We start from the raw sequence: 24,093 nt of genomic DNA on the forward strand, positions 1-24,093 counted from the left end.
GTAAAAAAAATAAAATTACAAATAAATAATTAAAAAATATATAGATGTGTTTGATTTCGTTCTAACTGTATTGTGATATTAATATATATATATATATATATATATATTTATATCAAAATACACGTAGAGCGAAATAATATATATATCTATATACATAAATATATATGTATATATCACTATATATATACCTATATATAGATAAAAATATTTTAAAAAATGATATATATATATATATACGTATATATACACATACAAAAAAACAAAATGATTCCTGCACTCACGCTAATGCATCCCTTAATGACCGGGTGCCAGCCATACACAGCTCATGTATCCAAAAATCCAAGTAGATGGCTGCACTCACGGTTTTATAAAAGTCCAAAGTTTATTGTAGTAGAATAAAAATATCTGCGATCAACGTTTCAGTCCTTCCAGGAGGACTTTCATCAGGATCCTGATGAAAGTCCTCCTGGAAGGACTGAAACGTTGATCGCAGATATTTTTATTCTACTACAATAAACTTTGGACTTTTATAAAACCGTGAATGCAGCCATCTACTTGGATTTTTATATATACACATATATATATATATATATATATATACATATATTAATTCTACACATATATTTATGTAATATTTTTACATAATTAGGTATCCTAATTAATTACAATTAGCGGGACCTGCCTGACAATCCATGCCGAAAGTATAGGGAATTTAATTTGCTAGCACTATATTTAACCCTATAACTTTCCAGGACACCATAAAACCTGTACATGGGGGGTACTGTTTTACTCGGGAGACTTCGCTGAACACAAATTTCAAAACCGTAAAATGTATTACAACGATGATATCGCCAGTAAAAGTGATGTTTTTTGCATTTGTCACGCACAAACAGCACTTACACGGACAATATTATTACTGCAATACTTTTTACTGTTTTGAAACACAAATATTTGTGTTCAGTGAAGTCTCCCGAGTACAACAGTACCCCTCATGTACAGGTTTTATGGTGTTTTCAAAAGTTACAGCATCAAATATAAGGCTTGTGTTTCATTTTTTTCCCATTAAAATTCGCCAGATTGCTTACGTTGCCTTTGTGACCCTATGGTAGCCCAAGAATGAAAATTACCCCTATGATGGCATACCATTTCCAATAGTAGACAACCCAAGGTATTGCAAATGGGGTATGTCCATTCTTTTTTTAGTAGCCACTTAGTCACAAACACTGGCCAAAATTGGCGTTTTTTGTGTTTTTCACACACAAACAAATACTAACGCTAACTTTGGCCAGTGTTTGTGACCAAATGGCTACTAAAAAGACTGGACGTACCCCATTTGCAATACATTGGGTTGTCTACTATTGCAAATGGTATGCCATTATGGGTGTAAATTTAATTCCTGGGCTACTATACAATCTCAAAGGCAACGTAACCAATCTGGCGAATTTCAATTTCAAATGTAACACGCTATATTTGACCCTGTAACTTCCCAAAACACCATAAAACATGTACATAGGGGGTACTGTTTTACACATGAGACTTTGCTGAATACAAATATGTTTATTTTATTGCAGTAAAAGCAAACAGTATTATGACATTGACAGTTAAAATGTCATGTAGAACTAAAAAAAATAACAACATTTCTTATTTTCTCCCATTTTTTTCATATTGAATTATGTTTCATAGCTAAATATTTGATATTAAATGAAAGCCCTGTTTCCCCTGAATAAAATGATATATAATAACAGGGGTTGCATTTAATATGAAAGAGGTGAATTACGGTTGGACAGACATATAGCGCAAATGCCAGGTTTTGTTTACGTTTTGTTCATTTGGCTCAGTCCTTAAGGGGTTAAAATAAATATTTCTGAGCACTGTAAATATTGATAGCAAAAGAAAAGGATTAATCAAGTATTCTTAATCAAGCTTTATTTTTATATTTTAATATATTGAAAAAAATATTTTAAATATTTATTAAAACAAAAATATTAAATCTTTTGAAAGTCGTATCCAACAATATTAAATTAAGACCCATGTTACATCCTGTAGTTTTCTTATATTTGCATATATGTCCATGCACATCCCTAGTATAATGTTTGAAATTCAGTTTGAATATAGTTCACATATCATTTGTATGATGCACTAAGATATGTTGCTCTTTAGCAAGTCATGCACATCCATTGACTGTTATAATACCAGAGGTGTCAATATACTGAATACTTCTTCCTTCGCATTCAGCTTTTGCGAGCAAGGTGTATTATGCAATGTTACTAATGGAACAGGCTTGGTTTTTCTCCATACTGCCATCTTAAAGGACCACTCTAGGCACCCAGACCACTTCAGCTTAATGAAGTGGTCTGGGTGCCAGGTCCAGCTAGGGTTAACCCATTTTTTTTATAAACATAGCAGTTTCAGAGAAACTGCTATGTTTATAAATGGGTTAAGCCTTCCCCCAAATCCTCTAGTGGCTGTCTCATTGACAGCCGCTAGAGGCGCTTGCGTGATTCTCACTGTGAAAATCACAGTGAGAGCACGCAAGCATCCATAGGAAAGCATTGTAAATGCTTTCCTATGCGACCGGCTGAATGCAAGCGCAGCTCTTGCCGCGCTTGCGCATTCAGCCGACGGGGCGGAACGGAGGAGGATCGGAGGCAGAGAGCTCCCCGCCCAGCGCTGGAAAAAGGTACGTTTTACCCCTTTTCCCCTTTCCAGAGCCAGGCGGGAGGGGGACCCTGAGGGTGGGGCACCCACCGAGGAGGGGGACCCTGAGGGTGGGGCACCCACCGAGTATGTTTTCCTGGCACTATAATGGTCCTTTAATCTTAGAGCATAGGAAATATGCTGCTCAGTATGAGTGATACTACAAACAGGGCCGGCGCGTCCATAAGGCGGCACAGGCGGCCGCCTTAGGGCGCCAGAGGAGGGGGGGCGCAAAAATCCGAATCCCCTGCCTCTCGCTGGAGACTCGGATTTTTAATCTCACCTCTCTCCCTGCAGCCAGCACACAGGAGCAGGGCAGTGAAGTCAGCCGTCCTCCTCTGATGATATCAGAAGGGGGCCGGACTTCTGCTCCCAGACTCCCCAGCGGTCCTGACTGCAGCTCCAGCCTCCAGTGTAGCCCGTCCCAGCCGACCACCAGGGGTAAGGTTCTCCCTCCTGGCTCAAGGTAAGTCTCTGGGAGGGGAAGGGGAAGGGGTGGGGGAAGAACTTGTAGCATTTTTTTTTTTTTTTTTAAATCAAAACGTTTTTTTTCAGCCCCTTTCTACAGCCCCTGCCCCCCCATACTCCCCCTGCCCCCACCATACTACCCCAGCCCCCACTATACTCCCACTGCCCCTGCCCCACCATACTCCCCCCTGCCCCCACCATACTACCCCTGCCCCCACTATACTCCCACTGCCCCTGCCCCCACTATACTCCCCCTGCTCCCACTATACACCCCCTGCCCCCACCATACTCCCCCTGCCCCACCATACTCCCCCTGCCCCCACCATACTCCCCCTGCCCCCACCATACTCCCCCTGCCCCCACCATACGGCCCCTGCCCCACTATACGGCCCCTGCCCCCACCATACTACCCCTGCCCCCACCATACTACCCCTGCCCCCTCTACAGCCCCTGCCCCACCAAACTGCCCCACCATACTACCCCTGCCCCTTAACAGCCCCTCTATAGCCCCTGCCCCACCATACTACCCCTGCCCCTTAACAGCCCCTCTATAGCCTCTGTCCCCACTCTACTGCCCCATGTGCCCCTCTCCAGCACCTCTATAGACCCTGCCCCCACCATACTGCCCATGTCCCCTCTACGTCCCTCTATAGCCCCTGCCCCATGTGCCCCTCTACAGCACCTCTATAGCCCCTGTCCCCACCATACTGACCCTGTCCTCCTCTACTGCCCCTGTGCCACTCTACAGCACCTCTATTTCCCTCCATAAGCCCTGCCCCACCATACTGCCCCTCTACAGCTCTTATATTTCCCTCTACAGCCCCTGCCCTGTCTACAGCACCTCTTTCCCTCTAAAGCCTCTGCCCCACCATACTGCCCATGCGCCCCCTATACAGCCCATGCCCCCCTCTACAGCCCCTGTCCCCACTAACCCCCCCTATTGCTTTTGTGCCCCCCTCTTTATCCCCTGTGCCTCCTCTATTTCCCTCTACAGCCCCTGCCCCCTGCCTCTGCCCCCCTTTCACACGCCTCTACTGCCCCTGTCTCCCCCCTCTACTTCCTCTACCCGCCTCAACAGCCCCTGTCCCCCCTCTACTTCCCATTTACCCCTTACCATACTGTCCCTGTGACACCACTTTATTGCCTCAGTGTCCCTCGTTACAGCCTGTGCCCACACCATACTGCCCCTGTGTCCCCCTCTACTGCCCCTGTTTCCCACCATACTGCCCGTTTCCAACCACATTGCCCCTTTGCTCCCACCACAGCCCCTATACTCCCTTCTACAGCCTCTAACTCCCTTACTTCACATCCCTTCCACTCCCTTTTACCCCATAACTCCAGTACAGCCCCTATTCCCTTACTACAGTCCTTACCCCCACTACAGCCCCTCTCCCCCAATTGCTGCCCATATCCCCCACACTACAGCCCCTGTCCCCACTTGCAGCCCCTAACCCCCTACTACAGCCCCAATTCCCCACTACATTTCCTAAGCCCCCAATTACAGCCCCTAACTCTCAACTACAGCCCCTGTCCCCCTACTACAGCCCCTAACTCCTTAATTAGAGCCCCTATTACCCCACTAAAACTCACTACCACCCCCCCCCCCACCACCCAAGATTAGGTTCTGGATCTGCCCCTGCTCTGTATACCTGTCTGCATGTCTCTGTATGACTATGTCTGTCTGTATGTCTCTATATGACTGTGTCCGTGTGTTTCTGAATGTCCCTGTATGCCTGTGTCTGTATGTCTCTGTATGACCGTATCCATATGTCTCTGTATATCTTTGTGTGACTGTCTGTGTATATATGTCCCTGCATGCCTGTGTAAGTATGTCTCTGCATGCCTGTATGCCTTGTTCTGTATGTCTCTGTATGCCTGCATCTTCATGTCTCTGTATGTCTGTGTTTGTATAACTGTGTCTTTATCTATATGCCAGTGTCTGCATGTCTCTGTGTGTGTGTCTGTATGACTGTATGTCTGTGTACCTGTATGTGTTGATTGTATGACTGTGTGCCTGTATGGCTGTGTTTGTTTGATTGTGTGCCTGCATATTTCTGTGACTATGTGCCTGTATGTGTGTGTAGCTATATATCTATGTCTATATGGCTTGGGAGGGAAAAGTTACACAAAGGAGCCTGAGGGGAAGAGGGACACACAAAAAAACAGGCTGAGGGGAGAGACCCACAGAAAAGGGCTGTGGGAAAGAAAGACACACAAAGGGGCTCGGGGGGAAAGGAGATATACAAGGGGGTGTAAGACACACTAAAGGGGGGTACAATACACTACATGGGGATTTCAAAAGGCTGGATATGAGACACCGCTAAAGATACATCTTATTCGTGTGTGGGGGGGCGGCAAAATTCATCTTCGCCTGTGTAGCCAAAAATCCTTGCACCGGCCCTGACTACAAAAGTATGCATAATAATCTTCAATCAAGTAAATGCTTGATACTAAGCTAACTTAAGAAATTACCTTTATTATATATCATTAATTTTCTATAATGTACCAGAGCATTTAGTAATACTGAATATCATAATTAAAATGTCTGTCTCTTTATAATTTAGGCTCAGAAGTCTGGAAAAGTAGGAGACACTCAGATGGCCGAGGACCTCCTCCTTTTAAATAAACCTTTGACAGACCTTATTAGTCTTCTTATTCAACTGGTAAGAACTTGATTGTTTTTCTTTCTAGTCTACATATGACTAATTGTACAGTACTGTCAATTTTCCTTCTTTAAATATAATGCTACAATTTGGTGTTCTGGTCATCTCAGAATAAAGATTTTTCATTATATTCTTATAGACAATATAGAAATAATTAGACTGTTAAGTTACTAAATAATATAATTGTACAACATTTATGAAATTGAACACATCAACAGATACCTGTGCCATCATGTACATATTTTCAATACTATATATTGGGTTGCAATTTCCCAGCAGATAGAAGTAAGTCATAAAGTATAACCTTAACGTATAAAGCAGTCTCACGGAAGATAAAAAATGTTATCTTTAGCCTGCAGAAATATATCAAATCACATCAGAACTTAAATATATATATATTTTTTCCATTCAGCAACTATAAAATTGCATCAGTATAGACTTTATATAGACTTTATTTTTAGTTTAAGAACAGTTTGACAATTTACCTGGGGTCTGCCAGGATAGGGGCTGTAGTAAAGGGTTGGGCCTCTAGTAGTGTGTGTGTGAGTGTGAGTGTATGGGAGACACTGAGTGTGTGAGGGATGCAGGGTGGGTATGGGAGGCAGTGTGTGAAGGGTGCAGTGCATGTGGGTCAGTGTATGTACGAGGGGCAGTGTGTGTTTGTGTGTAGGGTGTAGTGTGTGCACGGGAGTGCAGTGTGTATATGTGGGGTGCAGAGGAAGCACTGTATGTATGGGGCCAGTGTATGTATGAGGGTGTAGTGGGGGCAGTATGTATATGGGAGTGCAGTTGGGGAAGTGTGTGTATGGGGGTGCAGTGTTCGTGTAGGGGAGCACTGTGTGTTTGAGGGAGCAGTGTTTGTGTGGGGGAGCACTGTGTGTGTGGGGGGAAGACGTGTGTGTGTGCTGGGTAGCACGGTGTGTATGGGGGTGTGGGGGGGTGCAGTGTTTGTATGGGGGAGCACTATGTGTATGGGGGAGAAGTGTGTGTGTGGGGGGGGTGCAGTGTGTATGGAGGAGAAGTGTGTGTATGGGTGTACAGTGGGGAAAGTGTGTATATAGGGGGCTGTGAGGGGACAGTGTGTATATGGGGGGGGGGGCTGTGGGGGCAGTGTGTGTAGTTGAAGGAGGGGGCAGAGTAAAACAATTTAAAAAAAATATTAAAAAAATATTTATATTTCCCCTCCCTTCTTACCTTTGCCTGGGAGGGGGGATATTATTTCCGATCCCTGGTGGTCCGGTGGAATCCCTGGCTGGTTCTAGTGGGGAGTGAACTCTAGCTTGCACACAACGCTGCATGCTCGCGAGAGGAGACCCGGCGGAGCTGCAAGCTAGAGATCCCAGGTCTTCTCTCCATCCCGTGCCGGCCGCCCAGGAATGTGCTAGCGGACCGGTGAGGGAGACTCTGATCTCCCCTCTGTGCCATGAAGGCACTTAGCAGGGCCGGCGCTTGTATATAATGAAAAACCAACCCGCACAGTTGACAATTGTTTTATGATTTGGCACTCCATCGGTGGGTCTGGAGAAAAGGGCATAGTTTTCTATGATTGACAAGAGACCAATGATTGTCCAATGACGTGGGCTGTGTCAGTAAAGTGGTGGAGAAAAATTGATGGTTTGGGGGACAGCCACTGAATGTTAATTTAATTCTCAGATCAAATGGAGTGACCAATAGAGGGGGAAAACACAACTATACTTCCCAGCAGGATTCTTCTGGACACTTTGACATCAGCTACTGAGTGTAGCGGTACTTACCTTATCCGGGGGCCGGACGCGGTCCTCTCTTCAAGCCGCGCGCGGTCCTGCGGCCGCGCGCGGCTCGTCCGACTGTTCAGACAGGAAGGCGGGCAGTGACCGCGAGAAGCGGTCACGTGTCCCGCCTGCAGCTAAGAGCGCGCCGCGAATCTCGGGCGCGCTCTTAAAGAGACAGTGGGAGCCTAAATTGCAAAAAGGCTCCCATTGGCTCCTGTCATGCCAATCACCCCATACACTTACCTGTTGGGGGAGTGGAAGTGACAGGAGCCAATCACATTAGTTTGAAGGCTACTTATACTTACCCTTTTCCCTTAGTTCCTTGCCCTATCGTGGTTTCTGCTACAGTTCCCTTTAGTGCTTGTTGTGTTCAGTTGTGTTTCTCCGTATTTGACCTTGGCTTTGTATTCTGACTTCGTTTTCGCTTTATCCTATTCTGTACTGTTTGCCGGCTTGCTGATTCCTGTGTACCAGTCCCCGGCTAGTTTTCGTTTACGCTGTCTCTTTGTGCCCTTGACCTCGGATCGTTCCTGACTCTGTCTTATCCTATTACGTCGAGTCCGGCCACTCTAAGGTCCGGTAGACGTATCTCTCCTCTGTACTGTCTTCTGTTAGGCTGGATCCTGCGTGTAGGGGTATATACTCGTTACATTACGATAGGGCCATGGACCCCGCAGATTTAGCTCAACAGATGGCGACCCATGAGGCTAGATTTGTAGAGCAGGATCACCGTATGGATCAAATAGCTCAGGCTCTCCAGACGCTCTTAACTAGAACCATTCCAGCAACCGCACCTAACCCTCCTGCACCCCTGCTTCCTGAAGTATCGACTATGCCTAACGCTACAGCACATTTAACGCCTCCTCCTAGGTATGGAGGGGATTCTAAGACATGCAGAGGGTTCATTAACCAAATAGAATTTCATTTTGAAATGTATCCACGTTCATTTCCCACAGAGAGGTCTAAAGTTGGATTCTTTATGCACCAACTTACCGACAAAGCACTTGAATGGGCAAACCCTATTTGGGAGGCTAATGGACCTATGGTGCATAACTTTCACAGTTTCCTAACAGCTTTTCGCAGAACTTTTGATACTATGAAAAGGTCTAAGAATGCTGCTAGAGCATTAATGAGGGTTAAACAGGGTTCTAGGTCTGTGGCTGATTACGCTATACAGTTTCGTACCCTTGCCTCACAGGTCGATTGGACCAATAATGGGTTAACTACGGCCTTCATGGAAGGTTTATCAGACTCTATATTGGATGAGGTAGCAGCTAAGGAGCTTCCTATTGCTTTAGAGGACCTTATTGACTACCTCATCGATATAGATAATAGGATTCGTGACAGGCTCTATACTAAGAACAGGAATAGACGTTTTGTTACACCTATTCAACCCAGAGTTAATATACCGGAGAGTGTTAAAGTATCTGAAGAGGAACCTATGCAATTAGTGGTTGCCAAACTCTCAGATACTGCGAAATTACATAGGAGAAGGGAGGGACTCTGCCTATATTGTGGTAAGAGAGACCATATGGTAAAGGAGTGTCCTCTGCTCCCGGAAAACTCTCGCACCTAAGACCTTATAGGGGACTGGCCTTGGGTGTGATTTCTAAGTCTCCTACATTGCCTCCTAACCGATTGCTTCTCCCTGTTTCTTTACATATGGGAGAGAGTTGTATAGTTGAAAACATAGACGCCCTGGTTGATTCTGGGGCAGCCGAGAACTTTATAGACTCTGGTTTTGTAAAGAGAAACAATATTCCCATCAGAGAGAAGGAGATACCCTTGGCCGTTGAGGCCATAGATGGTAGACCATTGATATCTCCTGTTGTTACTCACGAGACTGCACCGCTACACATGTACACAGGGGTTCTACACTATGAAACCATTCGGTTCCAGGTCATCACCTCTCCCTCTTCACAGTTGGTGTTAGGGTATCCATGGTTACGTGCCCACAATCCCATTTTTGACTGGGAGACAGGGCAGATAAAATCATGGAGTGAAGCCTGCCATGAGTCATGTACTATTGAAGTCACGCCTGTGAATTCTATTAACGTTCCTACTGTTCCTCCTTTATCTACGACAATACCCTCTCAGTATTTAACTTTAAAGACTGTCTTTGATAAAAGAGAAGCTGACAAATTACCGCCTCACAGACCCTACGATTGTGCTATTGATTTGTTGCCTGGTACTATACCTCCTAAGGGCAGGGTGTACCCCCTATCGGTTCAAGAAAACCGTGTCATGGAGGAATACATTAAAGAGTCATTAGACAAGGGATTTATTAGAAGATCCTCTTCTCCGGCTGGAGCGGGGTTCTTCTTTGTATCAAAGAAAGAAGGTGATTTAAGACCTTGCATTGATTATAGAGGTCTTAACAAGATCACCATCAAAAATGCTTACCCTATACCTCTAATAACAGAATTGTTTGACAGGCTCAAACATGCTACGGTATTCACCAAATTAGATCTTAGAGGAGCATACAATTTGATACGTATTAAAAAGGACCACGAATGGAAGACAGCCTTTAACACTCGGTCAGGTCATTATGAGTATACCGTCATGCCATTTGGGCTTTGCAATGCCCCAGCAGTGTTCCAAGAATTTATTAATGATGTCTTAAGGGACTTTATTCACTCATTTGTTATTGTGTACTTGGATGACATTTTAATATATTCTACAGACATTCACACTCATCACAGACATGTTACGACAGTTCTGAAGACCCTTCTTGCTAATGGTCTTTATTGCAAATTAGAAAAATGTCTATTCGACCAGTCCGAGGTCCAGTTTCTAGGGTATTTGATTTCCGCCGAGGGTTTTCGGATGGATCCCCAGAAGCTCGCTGCAGTCATAGAATGGCCTCTGCCGCAAGGTCTGAAAGCCATCCAGCGTTTTCTGGGTTTCTCTAATTATTATAGACGTTTTATCAAAGGTTTTTCGTCTATAGTAGCGCCTATTACTCGTATGACTAAAAAGGATGGCAATACACGTGTCTGGTCTACTGAGGCACTTCAGGCTTTTGACTTTCTTAAAACTACGTTCGCCTCTGCCCCTATTTTACAGCATCCTGTCCCCTCATTGCCATATATACTTGAGGTTGATGCTTCCGATATAGGGGTAGGTGCTGTCTTATCCCAAAGAGAGTCTCCTGACAAGCCATTGCATCCTTGTGGCTTCTTTTCTAAACAAATGTCCAAGGCAGAGAGGAATTATGATGTGGGTAATCGCGAACTCCTTGCTATCATTTTAGCACTCAAAGAATGGAGACATTTGCTAGAAGGAACTAAGGATCCTATTCTCATATTTACAGATCATAAGAACCTATCCTACCTTAGCGAAGCTAAAAGATTGTCTTCAAGGCAGGCTAGGTGGTCACTGTTCTTGTCTCATTTTAATTATATAATCACCTATAGGCCAGGTGACCGGAACACCAAAGCGGACGCTCTGTCCAGACAATTCGAGACTATTGACAAACAGGAGATTGATGTCACTCCTGTCATTCCCCCAGACAGGATAATAGCAACTACTATATTGTCTATTTCCTCGTCCCTCTTGCAGGCCATACAAGCGAAACAAGGCATGGCACCCAGCGAGAGGCCTAATGATAAATTGTTCGTTGACATTCCCGAGAGACGGGATATTCTGTCACTTTATCACGATACTAAGACTGCTGGACATCCTGGTATTTCCAAAACAGTGTCAGCCGTTTCTCGGTATTTCTGGTGGGATACCTTACGTAAGGATGTTACTGACTATATAAGTGCTTGTACTACTTGTGCATGTATGAAAACTTCTCGTAGAGTTCCTTGTGGGCTGTTGCATCCGTTGCCCGTTCCCGAGAGACCTTGGTCTAATCTATCAATGGATTTTATTGTTGAATTACCCCCTTCGAATGGTAACACAGTCATCCTAATGATAGTAGATCGGTTTTCCAAAATGGCTCACTTTGTGTCTCTTCGCAAGTTGCCCACTTCCAAGGAATTGGCTCTTATCTTCGCTAGAGAAGTGTTTCGATTACATGGTATTCCCTTATCTATTGTATCCGATAGGGGTAGCCAATTTGTTTCCAGGTTCTGGAAAGCCTTTTGTTCGGAGATGGGTATTTCCCTCTCATTTTCTTCCGCTTACCATCCCCAGTCTAATGGAGCTGCTGAACGTGCCAACCAGTCTCTTGAGCAGTACCTCCGTTGTTTTGTGTCTCACCATCAGGACAATTGGTCTGACCTGCTTCCTTGGGCTGAATTTGCTCGGAATAATGCCACTCATGATTCTATGGCCAGCATCCCGTTGTTCTTCCGGCTGCATTCTCCTCACAGGGCATGCCAGTTCTGGATGAGCATTTGGCTGGTTTGCGTAATACTTGGGAGCAGGTTCAGCGTTCTTTGGTGGACTCTGCTGCCCGCCAGAAGGCTCAGGCTGACAAGCATCGCAGAGCGGCTCCTTCCTATGTTGTGGGGGACAGGGTTTTGCTTTCCACACGGAATATTCGCCTCCGGGTGCCTTCTATGAAATTGGCTCCCCGCTTCATTGGTCCTTATCGCATTATACATAAGGTTAATCCCGTTTCTTATGCCTTGGGTCTGCCTAAGAATCTGCGTATACCCAATGTATTTCACACCTCTTTGTTGAAGCCTTACGTACGCAACCGCTATACCCGGCATACTCCCCCTCCCCCTCCTGTCTCTGTGGAGGGTCATGAGGAGTTCGAAGTATCTGCTGTTATTGACTCTCGTTTTCTCAGGGGTCGGCTTCAGTACTTGGTACATTGGAAGGGTTATGGGCCTGAGGAGCGCAGTTGGATTTCTGCGGATGCTGTTCATGCTCCCCGCCTTGTACGTTCTTTCCATTCGCGTTTTCCTGCCAGGCCTGGTCCTGCCCGCCCGGAGGGCGTGTCCTCAGGGGGGGGTACTGTAGCGGTACTTACCTTATCCGGGGGCCGGACGCGGTCCTCTCTTCAAGCCGCGCGCGGTCCTGCGGCTGCACGAGCCGCGCGCGGCTCGTCCGACTGTTCAGACAGGAAGGCGGGCAGTGACCGCGAGAAGCGGTCACGTGTCCCGCCTGCAGCTAAGAGCGCGCCGCGAATCTCGGGCGCGCTCTTAAAGAGACAGTGGGAGCCTAAATTGCAAAAAGGCTCCCATTGGCTCCTGTCATGCCAATCACCCCATACACTTACCTGTTGGGGGAGTGGAAGTGACAGGAGCCAATCACATTAGTTTGAAGGCTACTTATACTTACCCTTTTCCCTTAGTTCCTTGCCCTATCGTGGTTTCTGCTACAGTTCCCTTTAGTGCTTGTTGTGTTCAGTTGTGTTTCTCCGTATTTGACCTTGGCTTTGTATTCTGACTTCGTTTTCGCTTTATCCTATTCTGTACTGTTTGCCGGCTTGCTGATTCCTGTGTACCAGTCCCCGGCTAGTTTTCGTTTACGCTGTCTCTTTGTGCCCTTGACCTCGGATCGTTCCTGACTCTGTCTTATCCTATTACGTCGAGTCCGGCCACTCTAAGGTCCGGTAGACGTATCTCTCCTCTGTACTGTCTTCTGTTAGGCTGGATCCTGCGTGTAGGGGTATATACTCGTTACACTGAGGGAGGCAGACCAGCAGACAGGCATTGCCTGTTTTTTTGACTTGTGTCTGTGTCAGATATGGGTCATTAATCCTATTGTGCGACTGGTTAGCTTACCGATGTGCCTAGCTGCTTGCAGTGCCACTTACACCAACTCTGAGTGAGGGATAGAGACAGCTTGTTTAATTGATCCTAGTGTGAGACTTTAAAGGTGGTTGGTTAAGTTACTCCTGTATATAGCCAGTGCCACATACAACATATTTGAACCACTGATCTCTAGACTGTAAGCTTGTTTTGAGCATTGCCCTCATCATCCTGACATTTTGTAATTCTCATTTATTGTTACATTCCCCCAATTTATAATATTGTAAAGAGCTGATGAATAAACTGGTGATAGGGCTTTTAATTAGATTTTTTAACTGTAGAAATAAAATCTTTTTATTTAAAAAACAAAACCAAAAAGAATTTGTGTGTATGTGTGTACATGCATTACCAGTCATAACTGATGACTTCATTAGAATCTGAGTGATTCTCATGTCACTTTTTACAGGTTGAATACAGTTTGCTTCCAGCAGCTCTAATGGTATTGCAGCAATGCCTCGATGTTGAGGCATCACTGCAATACCCCCCTCACTGCTGGTGGTCGGGGCATTCAGTTAAAGTAAAAAAATATTTTTTTATTAAATAAATTAATCCCTCTCCCTCTCCAATGTACTTACCAATTGCCTCCGTTCCCCCACCAGCAATTGGTCTCCTTCTTAGGGGGGACTGTCTGGGCTCAGCCCATCTCCAATTTAGGACCCCTCTCCAATTTACAGGTGATACTCGAAAAATTTGAATATCGTGCAAAAGTTAATTTATTTCAGTAATGTAACGTAAAAGTGGAAACTAATAAATTAGATAGACGCATTACATGCAAAGCAAGATAGTTCAAGCCATGATTTGTCATAAGTGCGATGGCTTACAGCTCATGAAAACCCCAAATCTACAATCTCAGTAAATTAGAATATTGTGAAAAGGTGCAATATTCTAGGCTCACAGTGTCCCACTCTAATCAGCTAAGTAAGCCATAACAACTGCAAAGGGTTTCTAAGCCTTTAAATGGTCTCTCAGTCTGGTTCAGTAGGAATCACAATCATGGGGAAGACTGCTGACCTGACAGTTGTGCAGAAAACCATCATTGACACCCTCCATAAGGAGGGAAAGCCTTAAAAGGTAATTGCGAAGAAAGTTGGATGATCCCAAAGTGCTGTATCAAAGCACATTAATAGAAAATTATGTGGAAGGGAAAAGTGTGGAAGAAAAAGGTGCACAAGCAGCAGGGATGACTGCAGCCTGGAGAGGATTGTCAGGAAAAGGCCATTCAAAAGTGTTGGCGACTTTCACAAGGAGTGGACTGAGGCTAGAGTCATTGCATCAAGAGCCATCACACACAGACGGATCCTGGACACGGGCTTCAGATGTCGTATTCCTCTTGTCAAGCCGCTCCTGAACAACAAACAACGTCAGAAGCGTCTTACCTGGGCTAAAGAAAAACAGAAACAACAATGTATGTGAACACAACCCAGTGAATAAAAGATGATATAATATGATACAAAGCGAACCAGGACTTCCCTTAATGTTTCAGGTGAAGTATCCCGATAACTCCCCGAAGACTTCCTCTTGTCTTCAATAGATATATGCACATAGATAGGGGAAAATCTGCTAAATATAAGTACAATGAAAAAACATAGCGTTTAACTGTGTGGGGATTGGCACTGTTTTATAGTTACAATTGGTCACTCACAGATTTGCAGAATTTTAAAAGCCTTGAGTGATATCTTTCAGTGTCCAGTATGTTGTCCCTCCTCACAGGTTCCTCACAGAGCAGAATGTATGTATCTCAAAAGAAAAAGATATATACACAAATGTAGTACACTTCCAGAGTTGGATAAAAAAGTATTTAATGACTTACATATCAGTATAAAATAAACGGCTTGTCACCATGCACGTCCTACGCGTTTCGTCCTGGATATGGACTTCCTCAGGGACTTAGTGCAGTAAAGTGCAGAAGTAAAAATAGCAGCATCATGCTGCTATTTTTACTTCTGCACTTTACTGCACTAAGTCCCTGAGGAAGTCCATATCCAGGACGAAACGCGTAGGACGTGCATGGTGACAAGCCGTTTATTTTATACTGATATGTAAGTCATTAAATACTTTTTTATCCAACTCTGGAAGTGTACTACATTTGTGTATATATCTTTTTCTTTTGAGATACATACATTCTGCTCTGTGAGGAGGGACAACATACTGGACACTGAAAGATATCACTCAAGGCTTTTAAAATTCTGCAAATCTGTGAGTGACCAATTGTAACTATAAAACAGTGCCAATCCCCACACAGTTAAACGTTATGTTTTTTCATTGTACTTATATTTAGCAGATTTTCCCCTATCTATGTGCATATATCTAAAGAAAAACAGACCTGGTCTTTTGCTCAGTGGTCCAAAGTCTTCTTTTCTGATGAGAGGAACTTTTGCATCACAATTGGAAACCAAGGACCCAGAGTCTAGAGGAAGAACGGAGAGGCACACACTGCAAGATGCTTAAAGTCCAGTGTGAAGTTTCCACAGTCTGTGTTGATTTGGGGAGCCATGTCATCTGCTGGTGTTGGTCCACTCTGCTTCATTAAGTCCAGGGTCAACGCAGCCGTCTACCAGGAGATTTTGGAGCACTTCATGCTTCCTTCCGTAGACCAGCTTTATGGGGATGCTGACTTAATTTTCCAGCAGGACTTGGCACCTGCTCACACTGCCCCTCCCTCCCCCACTACTTTCACTGCTCACCCACTACCCTCCAGGATCTACAATCGCACACAACACATGTGCCCACACCAGACTAGAGGGCCAAACCCCATCCCTACCCTATTCCCCCTCTTAAAACCCCTATTACTATTATCACACCTTCACATATGGCATACAATTTTTCAAACACATAGAGGTACCAACAACGTAACACTGACCCAACCACTTACACCAAAACGGGGGCCAGGGAGACCAGTAAACTGTATCTGTATCACATATCGGTTAACAAAATGTTGTAACCTAGCATTTTTCAAAAAGTCAGATTGCTTGATACTATGTGTACAACAACTGATATATATTTTGTTCCTAATGTACCCATACACTGTAGTGATTCAATGCCTGCAACCTTTGTCGATGTTCACTGTGAAACTAACAAAACTAAAAAAAAAAAAAAAATGTTAAATTTCACCAATGTTACTATAATATATGGCAATAAACATTTTAATTGTAATATATATATATATATATATATATATATATATATATATATATATATTACAATATAATAATATATTAGAACTGCCCAAATCAGGACAGTTGGGAGGCATGGGTTAATAGAGCACAATTCACAGAGAGTAGTCTATAAGAGAAGATGCTGTGCCGGTAAAGGTAAATACCAAGAACTGATTGACAGGTGAATTGAGGGATAATGTTCTTTCTTTGGCTTTATTAGCAAATTTATATATTTGTTTGCCATTCTGCTAGCTCACTTTATAGAGGAAATGTTATGGTGCACACTTTAACACTAGCAAGTCAAGTTTATTAAAAATATAGAAATATTAAATAATGTAATTTTACTTACAAACATGACTACTTTATTCAATGTTTAGCCTGCCATATAAGAGGTCCTTTATAGCCTCTGTCACATAAAATGTATTTTATCTAAACTAGTTTAAAAGCACATATTAACAGGGGAATAATCAATTTGGCTAACTAATCTGTAATTACCATTTGAAGTTATCATTGAGTTTGATATCAGCAACAGGAATGAGCTGCAATCTGACGCCAGTTAAGGTAAAAAATGTAATGCTAGTAGTCAATCAGATCTTTGGATTTTTACTATTGAACTGATTAGCTTCAAGTGTTCCACTGTGGAAAGAAGAGGAAATCAGTGTTTGAATTATCCATTGATTTGGAATGTTCAAGGTGCTCACAGGAAATCTAGTCTAAGACCTATATATCCCCAATTAATGTTTATAAAAGCTAATGAATTACATTTTTGATAATTTACGAAGTTCTGTGTGATAGTAAAATAATAAGAATAGCAATAATAATTAGTACTTATATAGTGCCGACATATTCTGCAGCACTTTGCAATTATCGAGAGGGGAAATTTAGTGCAGAAGAAGGCATTTTGAGGCAGGTAGATATGCACAGGTTCTTGCCCAGGGACACTTAATGGTAAAGGTTGACTGACCGACCAGGAATCTAAGGCAGTGTTACCACTGTCTAACCAGCCAATTTACTAGAACCAATATATTTGTTGATGACCGTGATACTTTAGTCCTTGTGCTGTGACATAATTTTTTATTTGTTTTTTTCATGAGAAGCTGGCTACACTAAATATGCAGTGTTCTATAAAGGAGCTTTATAATTTAGTGTAATATGTGTTTTTTTATAAATTTCTGTGAAATTATAATAAAATGTAGCCAACCATTATAATCTTTGCCCAGGGCCCACAGCCTAAATCATTAAAATGTTATTAATGTTGCATTCTAGTACATTTACAGGATGCCTTAAGAATTTTCTGTGTGTATCCTGGGAAATGTGTTTTGTATAATTCAGGGTGGCAGTCTTAATTGTTTAAACAGGCTAAATGATAGAAAAGACTCCTGAAGAAAAATGAAAAATATGTAGCTACAGGGCAAATTAAGATGTCACAAATCAAGCCCAAGTGTTGTACATCAGGCAACTCATCACTTGGCATTCAATTAGAAACATCAGGAAGGACATTTCTTAATAAAGAAATTCAATTACTATTAATGCAAGGAGTGCACGGAGAGAGAGAGAGAGAGAGAGAGGGGGAGGGAAAATCAATGCTTCCCCTTGCAGGCAGAGCTGCAAGGGATAAGATCACTGCGTAGGTTGCAAACTCGCTGTACACACTTGCATAGAATTGCCTTTAGGCACCTCAGTCACGTGTGCTGGGAGTGCAACTAGTCCTTGACAGTAAAGTGCAGATACATCTGAATGTACATTGTTTCAAGTAGAAAAGCTGCACGTAAAGACACAAAAGTAGAAATGGTCATGGCGGAAGGAATAACCCTTTAATGAAGTTAGTCTTTTTATTTATTTATTTTTATTTTACTCAAGATGCCATTTTGTGGTCACTTTTTGGATTTGAAGTTCATTCATTTAATGAATCTATTATCCATTTCACGGTTGCAAATATATACCAGCAATATACTTGTATATTGAAATTGAGGTTTTAAATCAGATTTATTAAGTTCTTCTAAAAGTGAAATTCTAATAGAATTCATAAAGATGGCTTGAGATAATGCAAACGTTTCTGAAGCCATTTGTGAATTGAGATCTACGAATGGATGCACCTGTCCAAGGCTTAAAGAATTTCAGAGAAGTTGAAGGGCAGGCAGAAAGTAACTGTGCTGGAGAGAAGACTTTGGGGTTAAATGATTTTGTAAATTATGAAGTTGTTATGGTGCTCAGAGTTTCCCTTTAAGAAGTTTGCTAAAGATACCCTTGAAGTGTGAATAATGCTTGGAATGTTTTCAAGTATGTAGAATTCAGTGATCAACTTTTCCTTTGTATTAACAGTTGCATTACATTATGTTATTGACACCCTTTCGCAGATCTCAATTTTATTGCTGCATTTGCAGACACTGAGGTAAAACAATCAGATAAATCAGGGGTAGTCAACCTTTTTCTACCTACCGCCCACTCATGCATCTTTCTTGATGGAAACAGTTTTCAGTTTTCGCACAAGTGCAGAATATTTTTTTAGAAAGGAGGGTGTTTGAAAAAAAAAATGTACGTACATGTATCTTTTTATTTCTACTTTATCCATGTTTATAATGTTTTTAACTTTATAAAGTTTAATGAGAAAACAATAAAGTAAATTGAAATGACCTTTAACTAGTGATTAATGAGATCTTTGAGGTTGATGCTGCGAGACTAAATATTTGATATCTGGTTCGATTTTCGTAAGGTCTCCTCTTTCGGTGATATCTTTCAGACTACTTCTCTGTTTGCTCATAATATGATTTCTCATCTGTGTGTCAGCTCCCCTACTCTCCCTCCTCAATTCCCCACCTTTTTTTCTATTTTTTTTTCCTTTCTGGACACAGCTTCCCAATCTGCATTGTATCCAACCAGAATGAAATGGGGAAAAAAACTAAATAGAGTCCAAGCACACTGCAGCTCCGGTATGAAACGGCTTCTCCAAACCTTTTTATACAGTGGATAAAACACCTTTCATCCTCCATAGGCAGGACTTACTTTCTATCTCTTGTAACCATATGCTCCCTATACAGCTAGCAATTTGCCCCAAGCCATATTTCCCTTCCATTGCAATACATGCCCTCCACAGCACAAAACCACATTCCTCACGTCACAGCTAAATACCCACTTATGACCATTCTAATCTCACAAACATATCTCCTTAGTAATATATTTACTTATATTCAGCCTTATTCCCTATACTTCCCTCACCCCCAGAGCCATATACATTCTCACAGGTATGTTCTTTACCTACTTACTGCTCTTGCTGTTTATGCCCAGTGCTGTATATGAGGGGCCTATGAAGTAGCGTGTGGCATGCATTTCATATCAGTATTATACTCCACATGGAAAATAAAGATATATTCTCTTGATTGAACACAATGAAAGGTGCCAGAAATATATGACTAGTTCAGGTAATAAGGTAATGCTCTTGAGGATAGAAGATTCTTTTTGCACCTGAACTAATAGAAAACCATGATATCTGACCCCAAGTGGCGCTACATGTCGAGTGTTATAAAGTCTTTCATATCAACAGTTGAAGAGCCACAATGTTGCACCTTCTACACTCTGTTCATAACCAAGTTTCATACTTCCAAAGTGTCCCCATTTAGAAGGGTCAGTCTCTATTTCTGTCCTAAATCCATCTGTTCCTCTTTTTAGGAGCTCCATATTGGTGTGTTTGACCGTATAACAGGGCTCCTAAATACTCAAGTAATGGGCCTTTAACCCCTTAAGGACACATGACATGTGTGACATGTCATGATTCCCTTTTATTCCAGAAGTTTGGTCCTTAAGGGGTTAAGCTACAATAAGTGTGTTTAGAAATCAGTATGTCTATAAGATACATTGTTCTTATTCTAAATTACATTTTAGATGTCTAAACTATTTATTAGTAAGTCACCTAACATTTCTCAGAACAGGACAGCCTGTAGCCACACCTCTAACCACACCTCTACTTACAACCCTTAAAGGGACACCCCAGGCACACAGACCACTTCTGCCCATTGGAGTGGTCTGGGTGCCAACTCCCACTACCCTTAACCCTGCAAGTGTAATTATTGGAGTTTTTTTTAATAAACTGCAATAATTACCTTGCAGGGTTAACTCCTCCTCTAGTGGCTGTCTACTAGTGGCTGTCTACTAGACAGCCACTAGAGGGCACTAACATGTCTATAGCACAGGTTTTCTGTGCTAGAGCGTTGCTGGACGTCCTCACACTGTGTGAGGACCTCCAGTGTCGCTCAATTCCCCATAGGAAAGCATTGAAAAGCATTTTCAATGCTTTCCTATGGAGAGCTCTAATGCGCGTGTGCAGCATTGCCACGCATGCGCATTAGGTCTCCCCGGCCAGCGGGAGGGATCAGTCTCGCCCACCGGCTGACGTAAGGAAGGGGAGGCGCGGCGGCGACCCAAAACCACCGCCAAGGGGCATTGGCGGTGGTCTCAGGTAAGTGACTGAAGGGGTTTTCACCCCTTCAACAACCGGGGATGGGAGGTGGGAAAGGAGACCTGCAGTGCCAGGAAAACGGATTGTTTTCCTGGCACTGGAGTGTCCCTTTAAATTAAATTGCCCCTCTTTGTCAATATGAAATGTTGGAAGGTATGACATGTTATATCTCTGTATATAGTGTTAAATATGTTGTTTGCCGATTAATTACATTTTTCAAAATGCCGATAATTCAGCAGTTGTTTTAGAGTAAAGGTCTTCATTGACTTGCAAAATAAAAAGTTTATCCAAGTTAATTGCAAAGTTTAATTGGGCTACCGATATGTTAGAATGGAATTGGACATTTTATCAAAAGACATGTATGAACAGATTGCATACTAATCTGAAACTTGGAATAGACCTGTTCAAAATGCACAACATTTTGCTATTAGGGAACTCAATGTATCCTTATTGGAGGGAGTACTGTTTTGTTGCACACTTTGCTGAGGGAATTAAAACTGCAGCTCTGGCCTCAAGTCTCACTCATTAAACCATGAAATTTGACAGCTCTGAACTTTAATGTTACTAGTTAATGAAAGCTATTAGTGATGATCTCCTTTCATCTGACTTTCTTTATTACCACTGAAGTCACATTAAAGCTTTCCACGTTGAACCTTATGTTTCCAGTTTAAAAGGTTGAACAAAGTTTAATGAATAAACAGCCTGGACTGCTTTTTTTTTTTTTTTTAATTCTTTATTTTTGTAGTGCGTAGGCAAATAACAGTTGCATGTGAGGTACCCCAAAGGCAGTCCTCTAGCATAATACAAACAGTTAAACATAAGGGTACAAGGTAAATCAAGCACCTTTTTTTTTTATATAACGATAGAAACGGTATAGCTTTACTTTGTTTAGGCATTTGCGTAACATAACATAGAGTGACATCGCTTAACCGTCTAGGCATGTGATTATTTTGCAGTGGCAAGAGCTAATGAAGCTGTGAGTAGGTTACCACATGCATTGGAGTAATGGTGAGTGATTCAGAAGATTAGTTATCGCTAGTGGCAGCAGCAGGAGATGTGTTTACAAGATATGTATGTATTCTCTATTTTTGAGTGCACATGTTTTACAGATAATCTTTCAATGCCCCAACATTACTGACTAGGCAATTAGTTAAACATCGCGTATATTGGGCACATTTTTCTTTTTAAGCAGTGTAAATTACACGCTAAGCAAAGCATGTCTAGGTTACATATTATACAAGAGAAATTAGTTGATTCAAAGACCTAGGCAATTGAGGGAAGCAGGAAAAGAACATGGGGGGAGGGGGGGGGGAGAGAACATTAATCTAGCAAAAGCCAGTGTTTTAAGCATTATGTTAGGACATGAAGACAACTAAACTGGATACGATTTCCACACGACATTGTTATCAGGTTGCCTGATCTGCTACTGCGTTGTGGAGCATAGCAGGCACAGTTTATTTATCCGCCTCCATCTTCACAGCGATGAAGTAGAGCGCTGGCGGTGTACTTGGCTCTCAGCTCATCCGATCCCCGTGAGTGGCAAAAGCTGGGTACAGTCTGGATAGCATGTGTAGGCTGTTGCTCCAGGGGGAGATCTGTAGTGTCTCGTGTATGAGGTACCCCTTGGCTCACCAGTCGCTGCTCGATGTCCTGTAAGTGCTTGCTGCTCTCTTCTTAGAGTTGTGGTCTCCCGTGGAGGTGTGTTTTGCCCAGGTGCTGTTCCCTGTTGGGACAGTGATTTAAGGCGGTTGCTGGCTTGGTGCAGCCTGGTTGTTCCATGTGCTGTTGCTCGGCGCTCTGTGGATAGCCGGTCAGGCGTGCTGTGCTCTGGCATGTTGCTGGGGCTTTGGGGTCGTCCGGCGTTCTCCTTGCCGCTTGTGTGGGTGCAGGACCGTGCGCCCGGGTTGGCGCGGTCTGCCTCTCGCCTAGCCGTGTGCCGTGCTTGTGTGGGCGGATGCCCGCCTGGAAGACCTGTAGTGGGGTACCATAGTGGTGTCTGCGGGTCGATGGTCGGATCCACCTGGCCACCACCCGTGCCGCTTGAAGGTTGGGCATACCCCTGCTGCACTGCAAGTTGTAGAAGGCTGAGCATAGCCGGTCGAGGACCTCTAGGGAGGAAGGCTGCGTACGGCTACTTGTGGCTCCCCTCTGTGAGCAGCGACGGGCGGCCATCGTGGACGCGCTCCGCCTGACACGTGTGTCTATTGAGTTTGTGTATCTGTTGGGTCGTTGCCGTTGGGTGGTCTGTGCCGGGGTTAGAGGTTCCGGCTCGGAGTGCTGGGAGTTTGCTCCTTGCATGGTGAGCTGGGCCTCCATTTTGTTTGCTTCCTTTTTGGCGGTATCTTGGACAGTTAGAGTGGCGGTATCTTAGTTGCTTGGTGCCAGGTTCAGGCTAAGGAGGACCGGGATAACCCCCGCCGGTCCAGGGGGGGGGGGGAACAGGGCTGTGTTGCAAGCTAGGGAGGGCACTAGGTCGCACAGAACGGGGGACCGGCCGCCTCAACCGGCCAGCGATACTGCTAGGCCTCACTCCCGACACCCTCGATGGATGCTCCTTGCGCCCGTGGGCGGCAGACCCGGGGCCCGTCGGCTGGCTCCCAAGGTAGGTAAGACCTCGTTTAGGTGTTTGTGTGGGTCCTGGCTGGCTGGCGTGCTAGTAAGCAGGCTATGTGGGTAGATTGAGCTCGGAGCTCACACGAGGCACGTCCAGCCGCCATGAAGTCCAGGCCCCGCCCCCTGGACTGCTTTTTAATTCTTTTTTTTTTTTAACAAAAATAGTTAAGTTCCACATTTTCTGCCTCTATTGAGACATGAATTCTGCTTTTATTAAAATGTTATATTTATTACATCTTTAAAAGTAATCAGCCATATATTGTGTGATGATGTTATATTTCTGGTTTCTTTATACTGTATTATCAGAAACATAAAGAAGTTAGTCAATTAATCAAACAGCCTGTAGTGGTAGTTCAAACTAGTGATAACACATTAAAAAAACAAAAATGTTATTGTTTTTAACACTTGGATGGTTACTTTCACTGATTTACTGAAGCTTTCTCACAATATAACGCAAAATGGTTGTTCCCTCCCAAACATCCACTTTTCACTGATGCTGTATTGGTTGTTGTTCAGTTGGCTGTTTGCTTCATATAAGGTTGGGTTGTCTGCTTTTCTTACTGTTTTTGCAGGACAGTCTAC

The 24,093-nt window shown here is 43.5% G+C and overlaps 1 protein-coding gene across 1 annotated transcript in view; it reads left to right on the top strand.

Annotated features, from left to right (window-relative positions):
- The window catches only part of ULK4 (unc-51 like kinase 4), a 953,247-nt gene that overhangs the window by 630,871 nt on the left and 298,283 nt on the right, over positions 1–24,093 (top strand). Inside the window, exon 33 of the mRNA XM_063452087.1 lies at positions 5,730–5,828. Coding sequence (XP_063308157.1) covers positions 5,730–5,828 — 99 coding nt within the window. The remainder of the gene's footprint in view (positions 1–5,729; positions 5,829–24,093) is intronic.

This window comes from Pelobates fuscus, chromosome 4 (assembly GCF_036172605.1).
Source record: "Pelobates fuscus isolate aPelFus1 chromosome 4, aPelFus1.pri, whole genome shotgun sequence".
Classification (NCBI taxonomy): domain Eukaryota; kingdom Metazoa; phylum Chordata; class Amphibia; order Anura; family Pelobatidae; genus Pelobates; species Pelobates fuscus.